The 12,067-nt window shown below is 39.6% G+C and overlaps 1 protein-coding gene across 4 annotated transcripts in view; it reads right to left on the bottom strand.

Moving 5' to 3' along the window:
• Window positions 1-12,067, bottom strand: part of lama2 (laminin, alpha 2) — a 393,314-nt gene that overhangs the window by 115,550 nt on the left and 265,697 nt on the right. For all 4 annotated transcript variants that reach the window (XM_060851112.1, XM_060851122.1, XM_060851132.1 and 1 more), the window contains 4 exons: window positions 8,921-9,106; window positions 6,508-6,635; window positions 5,389-5,506; window positions 1,090-1,224 (listed from right to left, as the gene is read on the bottom strand). In XM_060851112.1, the coding sequence (XP_060707095.1) occupies window positions 1,090-1,224; window positions 5,389-5,506; window positions 6,508-6,635; window positions 8,921-9,106 (567 nt within the window). The remainder of the gene's footprint in view (window positions 1-1,089; window positions 1,225-5,388; window positions 5,507-6,507; window positions 6,636-8,920; window positions 9,107-12,067) is intronic.

The following is a 12,067-nucleotide window of genomic DNA, read 5'->3' as shown; positions in this document are numbered from 1 at the left end:
CCACAAATAAAGTTCCCTTCTCTCTTAAAAGTTGCACCATGGCAAATGGTGGAATTTGAATTTAATAAAAATCTGGAATTACAAGTCAAATAATGACCATGAATTGATTTTTGGAAACACCCATCTGGTTCACTTTAAGGGACTTTAAGGGAAGGAAATGGCCATCCTTACCTGGTCTTGCCTACATTTGACTCCAGACCCATAGCAATGTGGTTGACTCTCAACTGCCCTCTGGGCAATTAGGGATGGGTGATAAATGCTGGCCTAGCCAGCGATGCCCCCATCCTGTGATGCAATAAAGAAGATAATTGCTGGCTAGGCCAGCATTTATTGCCCATCCCTTTTGTAGACAGACGTACTGCAACCATAGTGCACCAGTAGTGACTGGAAGAATATTGAGGTCAGGCAGCAGAGCTTTCACTGTCCCAAGTGAGTGAGTGAGTGAGTATCACAATCCTGATTTGTGCCTTGTAGACTGTTAAGCAGTCTGACTCTGACTTCGTTCTTGCAGAGTGCCAGGCTCCATTGTTGACAAGGCCTATCCTTTTAAGCTTCTGGTGAAAGGGTATGGCTTTTTCTTGCTGGAGATTGTCTTGACCTGGCACTTGTATGATATGAATATTTTCTGCAGACTACTTTTTCAACCAGAGGATCAGTTAGTTCAGTTGATTTGATGGTAGGTTTACGATGCAGAGTGAGGCCAACAATGGTTCAATTCCTGATCATCATGAAGATCCCTACTTCTGAACTTCACCACTCCCCTGAAGAACGCTGGCTCTCAGGTTAAACTCACCACAAGTAATCTCTTCTGTTGAAGAGTATGGTCACTTGACCTTTTACTTTAGACAATTTTGGCAAGATTTTAAAAATGATTTGAATTGTATAAAAATAAGCCTCCTTCACTTCTGAGCTTAATTTCTTAAAAACAAACTAAAGCAAAAATCTGGTGTTGGATCTTGAATAAGGTAGGCCTTCTTCCAATATTACAATAGTGGCAACAAATGTTTTTAAAAATTGCTAGAAATCAATTTCTACAGCGATTTTGATCAAAAGGTAAGAAGTAATAAACAGTAATCGACATTTTGGTACCTGACAAACTGAAGTCTTGCTGTCACAAATGTCACTATGGCCATTGCACTGACATTGGACACAGCTCCATGTCACTGGTCTGTGCTCTCTGATTGTTGATCTCGATGGTACTCTGTAATAACCAAGCATACAATCCTGAAGGAAAAGGAAACAAAAGGCATTGTTAGTTTTTAAACATTTTTCATGTTCTGTGATGGACTTTGGCAAGAGATATCAACCAGGAACACATCAGCACATAATGTTTCCAAAAAGGAGTAGAATACACTGATGAAAAGTTAGGTTCGTTCAAGTGTTGCCTATATTTTAAACTACTTTACCATGGCAAACTTGCTGTTGCTCATTTTAGTTGCACATACAGCTGGATTCCCCTCCACTCCCCTGGACAAAATGGCAAATCAAACAAAGTTGGAAGGTAAATCCTTACCTTAACCAAACCTCAATCTTCACAACATATCCCCACTGCCCAACAATCCAAACATCATGGATAGGTGACTGGCTATTCCTATTGTTCCCATTCTTTCTTATGAATGTGCTGATTAAGGAAGCTGAGTTTGGATTCCCAAGTCCAACTGATTTCAACCTCACTATCTCTGTCTCCACCAACTGCAGGGCTGTCAGGAAGACTATGTTGAAATGTGTCCATCCAAGGAGAGAAAGGGATAGAAAATACATCCTTTCTCTAGTTCAGCATATTCACATTTTTACAATTTGATCTCAAGATGTTCTTGCTATAATTTGTGAAGTGTACTCTTGAGCTGAACCATAAGTGATGTACAGAAAGCTAGATTGCTCTGTTTCTGACAGTGGACCCAGCTGTTGTCTTTTCATAAAGAGGATAGATCAGTTTTAATTTACATAGCCAGGGACAGATAGTTGAAGGGGATACGGTCCAAGACTTCTAAGGCAGAATAAAGAGTAGCAGAAATCTCATTATTGGTATGGCATCCAGTAACACCCTTGCTGAATTAAAACTGTTCAGATAACATCTGTTGTAGTCTGCAGCCCAAGCAATAGATGATTCCAAGAAAAGTGTTCTACAAAGCATACTCGTCATTGACAAAGATGGGTTTTGCAGAACTAACACATCCAGTCTTTCCGTACATAACTGGAATTATCTAGAAAAGTTCTGGAAGGTTCTTGAAGACAAGCTCAAATAAAGGGTTAACTTCTGGATTAATACACTCCAACTCTTGTCATTTCGACAGCAACCTCAAGAGTCTATTGAGCAGTTTCTCAGAAGATGCTGCAGCAAAGGACATGAGAGTGTGATTTTTTTCCTATACAGGAATTGTCAGAGCGACCTGCCAAGTTAGTCATCATCTTGACACCAACTAAAGCCTTCAGGAATGATCTTTTAGTCAAGAGAATGGGCTAGACCATTAACAAATGATTTGATAATGGACAGAAGTATGAAGGCTACGTTAGCAGGTTAACAATAATTCCATGTCTTAGGTGCATCCAACACTACTGTTCTAGTCAGCAAAGTGCACCGAATCAACAAATCCTTAACAGATGTCATCTGCTCAGCTACCCATCTACATTCATAAAGCAGGCAGCACAACTAAACACTGGGCATACATGTGCAGGAAATCTTGTTTCAAAGGCCTAGCCAGACTCCAGACCAAAACACAGAATATCAGAAAGACCATTTAACAAACAACACTGACAATAAAGGTGTTAAAGAATGTGCATGAATACAAATACATCAGTGAGGTTCAGAATCAACCAAGTGAAAGACAAATTTCAGAAGGTGGCTGAACAGTTAATCTGACAAATCATTCTAAGGCAGTCTATGGTGTAAAGTGATCAGAATTTTTCATGTGTACTGAAAGAAAGACCAATTCACATGAAGCTCTAAAATCAATGTGGGAGATAGTGTCAATATCTGAAAGGCATTTCTCCGAAGATGGTGCTCTAAGATACAGCCTATGAGAGACTGGCTCATGTCACACAACAGGTCACTAATTCCATGCATTGGTGGGATGACATTGCACTACCAGTGCACAAGCTCATTTTGGCTTCTGCTGAGTAGAAACCAACAGTTCAAAAGGATTGTTGATGCAGATATTTAATGCTGCTGTGACTTTTACTGCCAGTAATATTGGATTCCTTTCAGACCAGTGGGTCACAAGGCATCTGTGTTCTGAGAATGCCTCTGAAGCTAATTGCAGTTAGCAATGTACCTCCAATATGTTCAGCTAGTTCAAACAAGGGCAGGGGATTCTGAAACATTTCATTACTCTGAATGGGACTGGGTCCTGATAACCTTTCTCCTGTTTGCCATCAGCATCTGGTCCTGGTATAGTTAATGACCCTTGTCGCTCCTCTGGTTGCACTTCAACTACCCTCAATTCTATCCTTCCTCTATACATCTTCATCTCCTTTTGAGGCTCCAGATGGAGGGGATCCATTCTAGCTCCAGAAGCTCAACAGAGAGCAGAGTCTTGGTAAGGTCGTGCTCTATGATGCCAACCTAACCTTAGCAAACATTTTGTGCCTAAAGCTGAATGATGCCCATTCAGATATTAGTGAAACTCACCTTGGTGTTAATCTCGGAGTTGCACTTGATCTCCCTTTCAGCTTCTTCTCCCTTCATGCACAACAACCTCTCAGCAGTGATAGGCAGCTCTAACCAGTTCACCATTTACCTTGAGGACTGATTCACCTACTCATCACCAAATTTATCCAGTTGTGAAAGGAAAGACCCATGAATCTCCTGCACTGCCAATTTAATTGCTTAGGTAGCATTTAATTGCCAAATGTTGTGGTTTAAGAGTATTCATTTTATGCAGAACTAATATAATTAGCTTCCCTCCACATGATGTTGGCTTTGCTGTCCACGTCATCCACATTCCCTGAAACGGAATAATTTGGTGTTTCCATTCCACACCAATTCACTTCTACAGTTCGTGTCCTACCCTGCCAACTTCTTTCATCATTCTCTTGGCCAGCATTAAATGCCACCCAAATTGCTTGTGGGCTGATTAGTGTCAATAAATACATAGCTTTGCTATTCATAAAACAAATTGATCGCCCAGCATGTGTAAAATAAAAAATCCATTACGTCTCATGTATTAGCCAGATCAAAAAAGGCATTTTGATAAATGTGCTTGACAAAAATATAATTAATAATTCTAAAGTTGGTTAGTATCACTAAGTTCCCTGCCCTCTGGGTGACTAGGGACGAGAACTAAGTGCTGGCCTGACCAGTGACACCCACATTCCGTGAATGAATAAAGAAAAGATTATCAAGCAAAGCTTGTTTGTGTAACACACATGAATTAAAATCAATGTTCATGGCTTCAATTCTTCTTAAAATTCTTACTTGCTAGAATAAATTTTCATTACGCTGCATGAATAACAATGGACAGAATGCCATGTTTTGCTTGTCTCCCGTCATCTATCTTTTCTGGTTTGGTGTATGTTTAAAGAGTCATTTGTATTTGGTAAACTCTCTTGAGGATGGGTCAGTCTCCTTGGTGATTATAGATAACTGTAAGTTTTATTACTAAAACTAAGATTATAGAATATAATATTGCTTTTAAGTCTGACTGAATGTGTTGGATTTTGCACTTCTTACAAAGGAACATTCAATTTCACATAAATTCCCTTAGCATCTGAGTTCTGTAGGTTGTGAAACAAGTTTAGATTAGATTACTTACATACCGACGTGCAACCCACCCATACCTCAACATTTACCCCTTATCTAACACTATGGGCAATTTAGCATGGCCAATGCACCTGACCCGCACATCTTTGGACTGTGGGAGGAAACCGGAGCATCCGGAGGAAACCCATGCAGACACGGGGAGAACGTGCAAACTCCACACAGTCGGTCGCCTGAGGCGGGAATTGAACCCGGGTCTCTGGCGCTGTGAGGCAGCAGTGCTAACCACTGTGCCACCGTTCCACCCACTATGCCACCATGCCGCCCACAAGTTCTTATGCCTGAAGCCAAGTTCTGGGTTTTGACTTGTAAAATGACTTTTCCAAATTACTTGCAGAAAGTGATAGAGACAGCTAATTGTCACAATGATTTTGGTTCATTGTTTGAAAGTTCGTACAAATTTCTTCATAAAAGCTACCATTACCATCAAAAAAAGTCAACAAATTAACAAAGTGCTTGAAACCTTTCCTGATATAAAAACCTGTTCACACCAGAGTATTATTTGACAATTATCTATTCATTCATATTTATTTTAGCTTTCGTTTCATTCATCTTTACAAAAGTGAACCCTTTTGTTTGCCTTTACCCTTTGTTTCATTGCCACCATAGGCTCTAAGAACCACTGACATTACCTGGCATGACAGGCCAGAATAACCTTCTGGACAAAAGCATTGCTCAATCTGTTGGGCTTGTTCAGCATGGACGTAGCGATCACTGGCTTCAGCCACTTCCATAGATATCTCAGAGATTCTGAATTGACATTGAAAGAAAAAATGAAATTTGTGTTAAACATCTTGAATCAACAATTTTGCCTGTAAATTAAATCTTCCTACATTTTGATGTTACTATCATTAATCTGTGTATATTTAACCAGATTGCATGTTTATGGTAACTTGACAAACTGTTGGAGCTAAAACACATTATTCTCCATCAAATCAGTCATGCTGAATTTGAGTAGGAGTGTTTTCTAAACACTGCTTTCCCTAATAATACAAACTGGATGAAATTCTACACCGTCCATGGGAGAGAAAAAGTCACTTTTCTCAGTTAATGTAATTCCATAAAAGTCTTGTACAGACAAATGTCATTCCTGATTTGTACAACTTGGTATAATGATTTATTAAAATGGAAGAATCTTCATATTTTGGTAAACATCTCTGACAAATGAAACAGCCTCTTAATCTGATAGATTCTACTAAAACTTTACAACATATGGACGATTAACCAATAAATGAAGCAAGACGTCTAAATAAATGCATCCCATGAAGGAATCTGATTAAGTGAAATGTGCTGCTGGAGCATACATATCACCAGTATGTTAGCAAAATCTCAAATATCTAAAGTACCTATTCCAACTATACAAATAGCGATCGGATCACAGGAACAGGAGCAGCTTTTTAGCAGCTCAAGCTTGTGCCAGCATTCAATGAAATCATGACTGACCCCAGCCTGACCAAATACCTTTTTAAAATTTATTTCAGTATCCTATTTTTCAATGTAAATTTTTGGCTAAGTTTGTTTGCGCCCTCCTTGTATCCCAAACAATACAATTTTGACTGATTTGCATCTTGCAAATTACTTCAGCAAAGATGTATTTACTGACAAGTTCATATAAGCATTCCGATTATGGCAGTTCTTCATCCCAGGAGTAGAAGATCACGAAAATCAGTTGCAACGTGAAGACCTTTTGATCCAGAAGCTGGACTTTCAAACCTAGCATTTTAATTTTATATCTTGGCTTCTGTTTATACCTGGTTTGTCTCATGAACGTCCCATAGGATGCCTTGATGAGAATGGAATTAACGTCATACAGCAAATCCATGAAGTCTTTGCGAGACACAGGTCTGCCATCTGGTGAGTTGTCATATTTCCAATCATGCTAAAGAAAAAATATTTGTGAGATTATTTATAGAAAAGAATTGGGTTATTTCACCTCCTCCACTGAGCCCAATAGTAGCTAACTAATTGAATGAATCAATCAATTATGAATGGGAAAACTAGCATTGCTCGCTCTGAGCTTTGTTTGTCACTGGTTCCTTGGTCACATGGGTGATTCTCCTGGTGGTGGAGCAGTAATTAAGTTTTGTACACTTGGTGCTTTTGCTGCATCTTGCACTTAGACATACGAAAGAAAAACCCAGTTGAGAACTGACTCTGAGCTGGCTGACCACAGCCAGTTGTACTGTGCACTCGTAAATGAAGGGTGACTTGGTGACAGGAGACCGGCCGCTCTGCAGTTATTCCAAACCCAGTGGGGCTGGGGAATGCTTGGAGGAAAAGGGCTTAAAAAAAGAAAATAAAAGAGAAAAAAAATGAATGCAAAAGCTCTGACTTGAGTTTCCACATCAAAATGTAACTATACACCCAGTGATGATCGGTGTTTCTTGAGACCCCAATAGGGGTAAGGGTGCAAAATTGTAATTTTATTCTCCATGGATCGTGCCAGGAATGTATCGCTGGAAAAATTTATCTGATAATTTTTGACTAAGTTATTGTATTGCACAGGTGTGAAGGGTAACTATACAACCCAACGAAACATTTCACAAAGAAAATACAATTAGTTCAATTCCAAATTTAACAAGAATTGTCAAGATTGAATTGATTTTTGCACATGAATCATGGGTTACTGTACTGAGGGAATGCTGCATTATCGAAAATGTCAACTTTCAGATGACATTAACCTTGAAAATGCAATATTCTACTTGTGACATGAATTGTTTCTGATAAGAGTACAATATCAGAAGACAGGAATCAGGTATGTGCATCAACAATTGATTTTACGAGCAGCATGGTGGCTCAGTAGGGTGGCACGATGACTCAGTGGTTAGCACTGCTGCCTCACAGTACCAGGGACATGGGTTCGATTCCATCCTCAAGTGACTATCTGTGTGGAGTTTGCACATTCTCCCCGTGTCTGCGTGGGTTTCCTCCATGTGCTCCAGTTTTCTCCCACAGTCCAAAAATGTGCAGATTAGGCAGAGTGGTCATGCTAAATAGCCCATAATGTTCAGGGATGTGTAGGCTAGGCAGATTAGCCATGGAAAATGCAAAATTGCAAGTTAGGGTAGGGGGTAGGTCTGGGTGGTATACTCTTTCAAGGATCGTTGTGGACACAATGAGCCAAATGGCCTGCTTCCTCAAGGATTCTATAAAATTCTACAATAATGACCAGAAAACCAGGAATGCAAGAAAGATGGATGCTAATCATCCTGCCTCATTCAGCAATCTGCATCACTACCATCAAGACAGAATGGAAGGCTTGAAATGTCAGAACTCTTAAACCAGGGCTCTGGTAGTTCAAGGTGTACATCAATGCTCCCAAGCCATCAATTGAGGCAGAATGTGAAATTCTGATCAACATTCATTTGGATACTAATGGCGTAACAAAATGAATTAACTGGTCATTTGTTTCATGAATGTGTAACATTTGTTTGCAGTGTTTTCCCACAAAACTGCTATGACTGCATTCAAAATAATTGTGTAAAGTGCTTTGAGGTCAGAAAATCTTATAAAGCACTGTATAAATGAAAGCATTAATGAAGATAAGTTTCGTGATTCAACTGTTCCAAATTCTAATGCAAGAATAAGCTTTTCTCTTATTCTGTTCTCAAAGCTAATTATGATACAGATGCTTTACTTAAATGAACTAATTCGAAGTGAGTTATCTGTCTAGACTTTAATGTTCATTATTAGGGGGCAACTGAGCAGCAGAACATCTGCATGGGGCAATGTGTCAGATTAACACGCAGCCAGCGACAGTAAAGGCCTAATTTTTGAAGGTTTGGCAAATTCTGTCAGATTGCCACTCAGCTCTTATTTTTTCCATGAGATCTGTGCACCATATTTCTAGCTGGGAATTTAGGTCCTGGCTCCTTCAGAATTGAGCAGCTAACCTGAAATCAACAGTTCCTTCATCATAGCTGCTTCATCAATGATCTTCCCTCCATTATACGGACTAGTAGTCAAACCTGTCAGTCAGGTTGACTTCGGAGCAAGCAGTTTGTCAAAAACTGAACAGTTTGCTTCAACTCAGAAACTGCACCTACGATCCTCTCCCAATCTAAGTAACCTGATGCTTTTAATATCCAGGCCAAAAGATGGGGATAGATACTTATTGTATCAGTAAAAAATGATAAATAAGGTGTTGCAAATGTATATACATACCTCAGTGAGCTCTACTTCGTGCCTAGTCAACTGACCGATTTGAGGAGCAGATACATGCCGTACAATGGTCAACTCTCCTGTGGGACCACCTCTCATAATGATCTGTGGTTCATAGGTGGATTGACCCACTTCCTCGCGAGCTTCAAAATAAATGGCGTATCTCAACTTGCCACCATATGCTTTGAGCTGTCAAACAAAATGAGGCAAAATGACAGGTCAGTTGAATTCACTGCATTGAGTTCTTGAGTACTAAACACAGTTTGCAAAACACTCACAGATAACAGAAAGCAAGATAGTCATCTCTGGAAGGGCCAGTAGTTAGTGCTTCCAGAATTCCATTTCATTTGCAACATCTTTATGAACACTTGTGAGTGAATTCAGTACAAGCCCTTTTGTCAAATGCTATATATGGTGGATGTCTTTGGCCTTCCAGAAATTGCATCCATTTCTGCTAGGCCTCAGTGGAACATCCACTTGCAAAGCTGTAATAAACTCCATTACAGTCTCTTAGTATGGCTTCTGATCTTAACTGGATTAAGACAATCAATTTTAGAGAATAGTGTTACCTTGGGGCTTTGCAGAAGTGTTTTCTACTTCAGTCCAAATCAGCTGGGTGCACAACTACTCTACACCCTCACAGCAGCATTAACGTAGACATCACTGAAGAAGGGTTTTGTTGATCATCCATAATTTCACTTGAGAAGACAATGCTTAAGTCTCATCTGAAATCCCTCTGGTATAGGTACACACAGTGCTCTTAGGAAGGGAGTTGCACATTTTTGTTCCAGTGACAATAAAGGAATGGCGATGTAGTACCAAGTGACTATAAAGGAATGGTGATGTAGTACCAAGTGACTATCGAGTGTAGCTTTGAGTGCATAGGGGGCGAACCACTCACTGTTGAACATCTGATCTACTGTGAAAGCTTTAGCTCCATTCCTAGCACAGTTGCTTCAGAGGCAGAAATTGAGAATTCAAGTCCCAATTGCAAGTTCAAAAACCAAACTTGAGGCTGAAACTCCAGAGTAGTATTGAGAGGATTACGATGACTCACAATCCCTTTATTTAAAAAAAAATCCTGTCATCCCAGTTCTAAATGATTGATCCTTATCCTAAGGCTGTGTCCCTGTTTTCAAGATTCCCCAGCAGGATAAATAACCTCTCAGCATCTTAAGCCTCTTCAGAATCTTGGAAATTTCAGTCAGATCACACCTCAATCTTTTAAACTCTAGAGAATATGGACCTTATTTATTCAATCATACATCACAGACAACTCTCTCAACCCAGGGAACAGTCAAGTGAACCTTCACCATATTACTGGGAGAATCTAAACAAGGGTAAAATATTGTTCAGCTCGTAATCTGATGACTTACTGTTGGTACTACAAATAGTTCCAATCAATCTATTCAGGGATGTTACGACACACCTCTACAGGAGGTGGAGTTTGAACCCACACCTTCTGGTTCAGAGCTAGGAACACTACCACTGCAACACAAGCACCCTCCAGAACATGGACTGCATCTCTGGATTTCTAATCCAGCACCAATATCGCGACAGTCATACAGTCTTACAGCATGGAAACAAACTCTTCAGTCTAACCAGTCTATGCCGACCATAATCCCAAACTAAACTAGTCCCACCTGCCTGGACCTGGCCCATATCACTCCAAACATTTCTTATTCACGTACTTATCTATTGTGCAATCATCAGCAACATCTCACTTTATGATGGAGGAGAAGTCATTGATGAAGCAAGTAAACATGATTGGGGCTCAGAATTAAGAGAAAGTGAGGACTGCAGATGCTGGAGAGTCAGAATCGAACAGTGTGGCACTGGAAAACACACAGCAGGTCAGGCAGCATTCGTGGAGTAGGAGAGTCGACATTTTAGACATAAGCTCTTCATCAGGAATGTAATGATGACCATGAAATCAGAAAAACCCATCTGATTCACTGATGTCCTTTAGGGAACACAATCTGTTGTCCTGACCTGATTTGGGCCTAAATGTGACTCTAGGCCCGCAGCAATGTGATTGACTCTTAACTTCCCTCTGGAGTAATTAGGGATGAGTAATGTTAGCCTAGCCAGCGGAGCCCACATCCCATGAATGGATTAAAAAAAAAACTAAGCTGAGGATTCCAGCAACAGTATTCTCAAAATTGATCATCTTAATCCAGTGAAGATCAGAAATTGTACTAAAAGACTGGTTTGAGATGCACAAGACTATGTTTTACATAACGTATGTAGTCTATCTTAAAAATCTTAAAAATTTGAATTGCTTAATATCTATTTAGTGAGGTTCCCTCACTGAGATACAGTCTGACAACTGAGGCTTATTAAGATAACTTGGTAAGTGATAGTGGTTCCTGATTAGTGATTAAAAATTACAACAAACATCGTTTGCTCAACAATTTTGTCACCTTCTGGCTAATCGTGGTAAGAAAAAAATTGTTTGGCTGTCAGCTGAATTTGAAGAAGACATTTTAAACTTCACACTTGGCTAATATTTTCCAAATCACGACTCAGAGCAAACATGAAGTTCATTCGCAATTTTCATACTGAGAGATGTAATGGAGTAATTCATTAGAAACCTCCGTCACCATTTTGAATACACTTTTTAAGATAATTTTATTCTTTAGTTGCATCAGTTCTGAACCTGCTCGACAAAGCTACAGTACTGAATCTTGTTTGAAAAATTAAGTTGCAATCTTAAAAAATGTTAGCACGTCAGAACATTTGTTTAAACTCATAATGCTTGAATTTCATTAAAATCACATAACAAAACACAGGGCTTTAAATGCCAGTAACCAAAGTTATTTAATGGTGCTGTCTGAGCAAAATATAAAGCAATTGCCTCTAAACACTCTAGTAGAGATTGCGATAACAGCACATTTCCCAATTGTACCAATCTAATTGCAGGTTACAGGCTTGCTTTAAATATTTTTTCTGAGTTTCTTACCTACAGGCTGGAAGTATTTTGTCTGGGAAGTCTGCCTCACAGTGCTGAAACCTAGGACAGTAGATTACTGGGGAAGTGAGATAATAGGAGGTGGGGTTCCTAGTTGTGGGGATGGGTCCGATTGTGGTATGGGAAGCAAACAGTTGGTATAGATGATGGTATTGGAAGGAAGGCAGTGAGGTAACCGG

This window comes from Hemiscyllium ocellatum, chromosome 3 (genome assembly GCF_020745735.1).
Source record: "Hemiscyllium ocellatum isolate sHemOce1 chromosome 3, sHemOce1.pat.X.cur, whole genome shotgun sequence".
NCBI classification, from domain to species: domain Eukaryota; kingdom Metazoa; phylum Chordata; class Chondrichthyes; order Orectolobiformes; family Hemiscylliidae; genus Hemiscyllium; species Hemiscyllium ocellatum.
The sequence above is the reverse complement of the archived record's forward strand: the minus strand, read 5'-3'. Positions and strand labels throughout refer to the sequence as shown.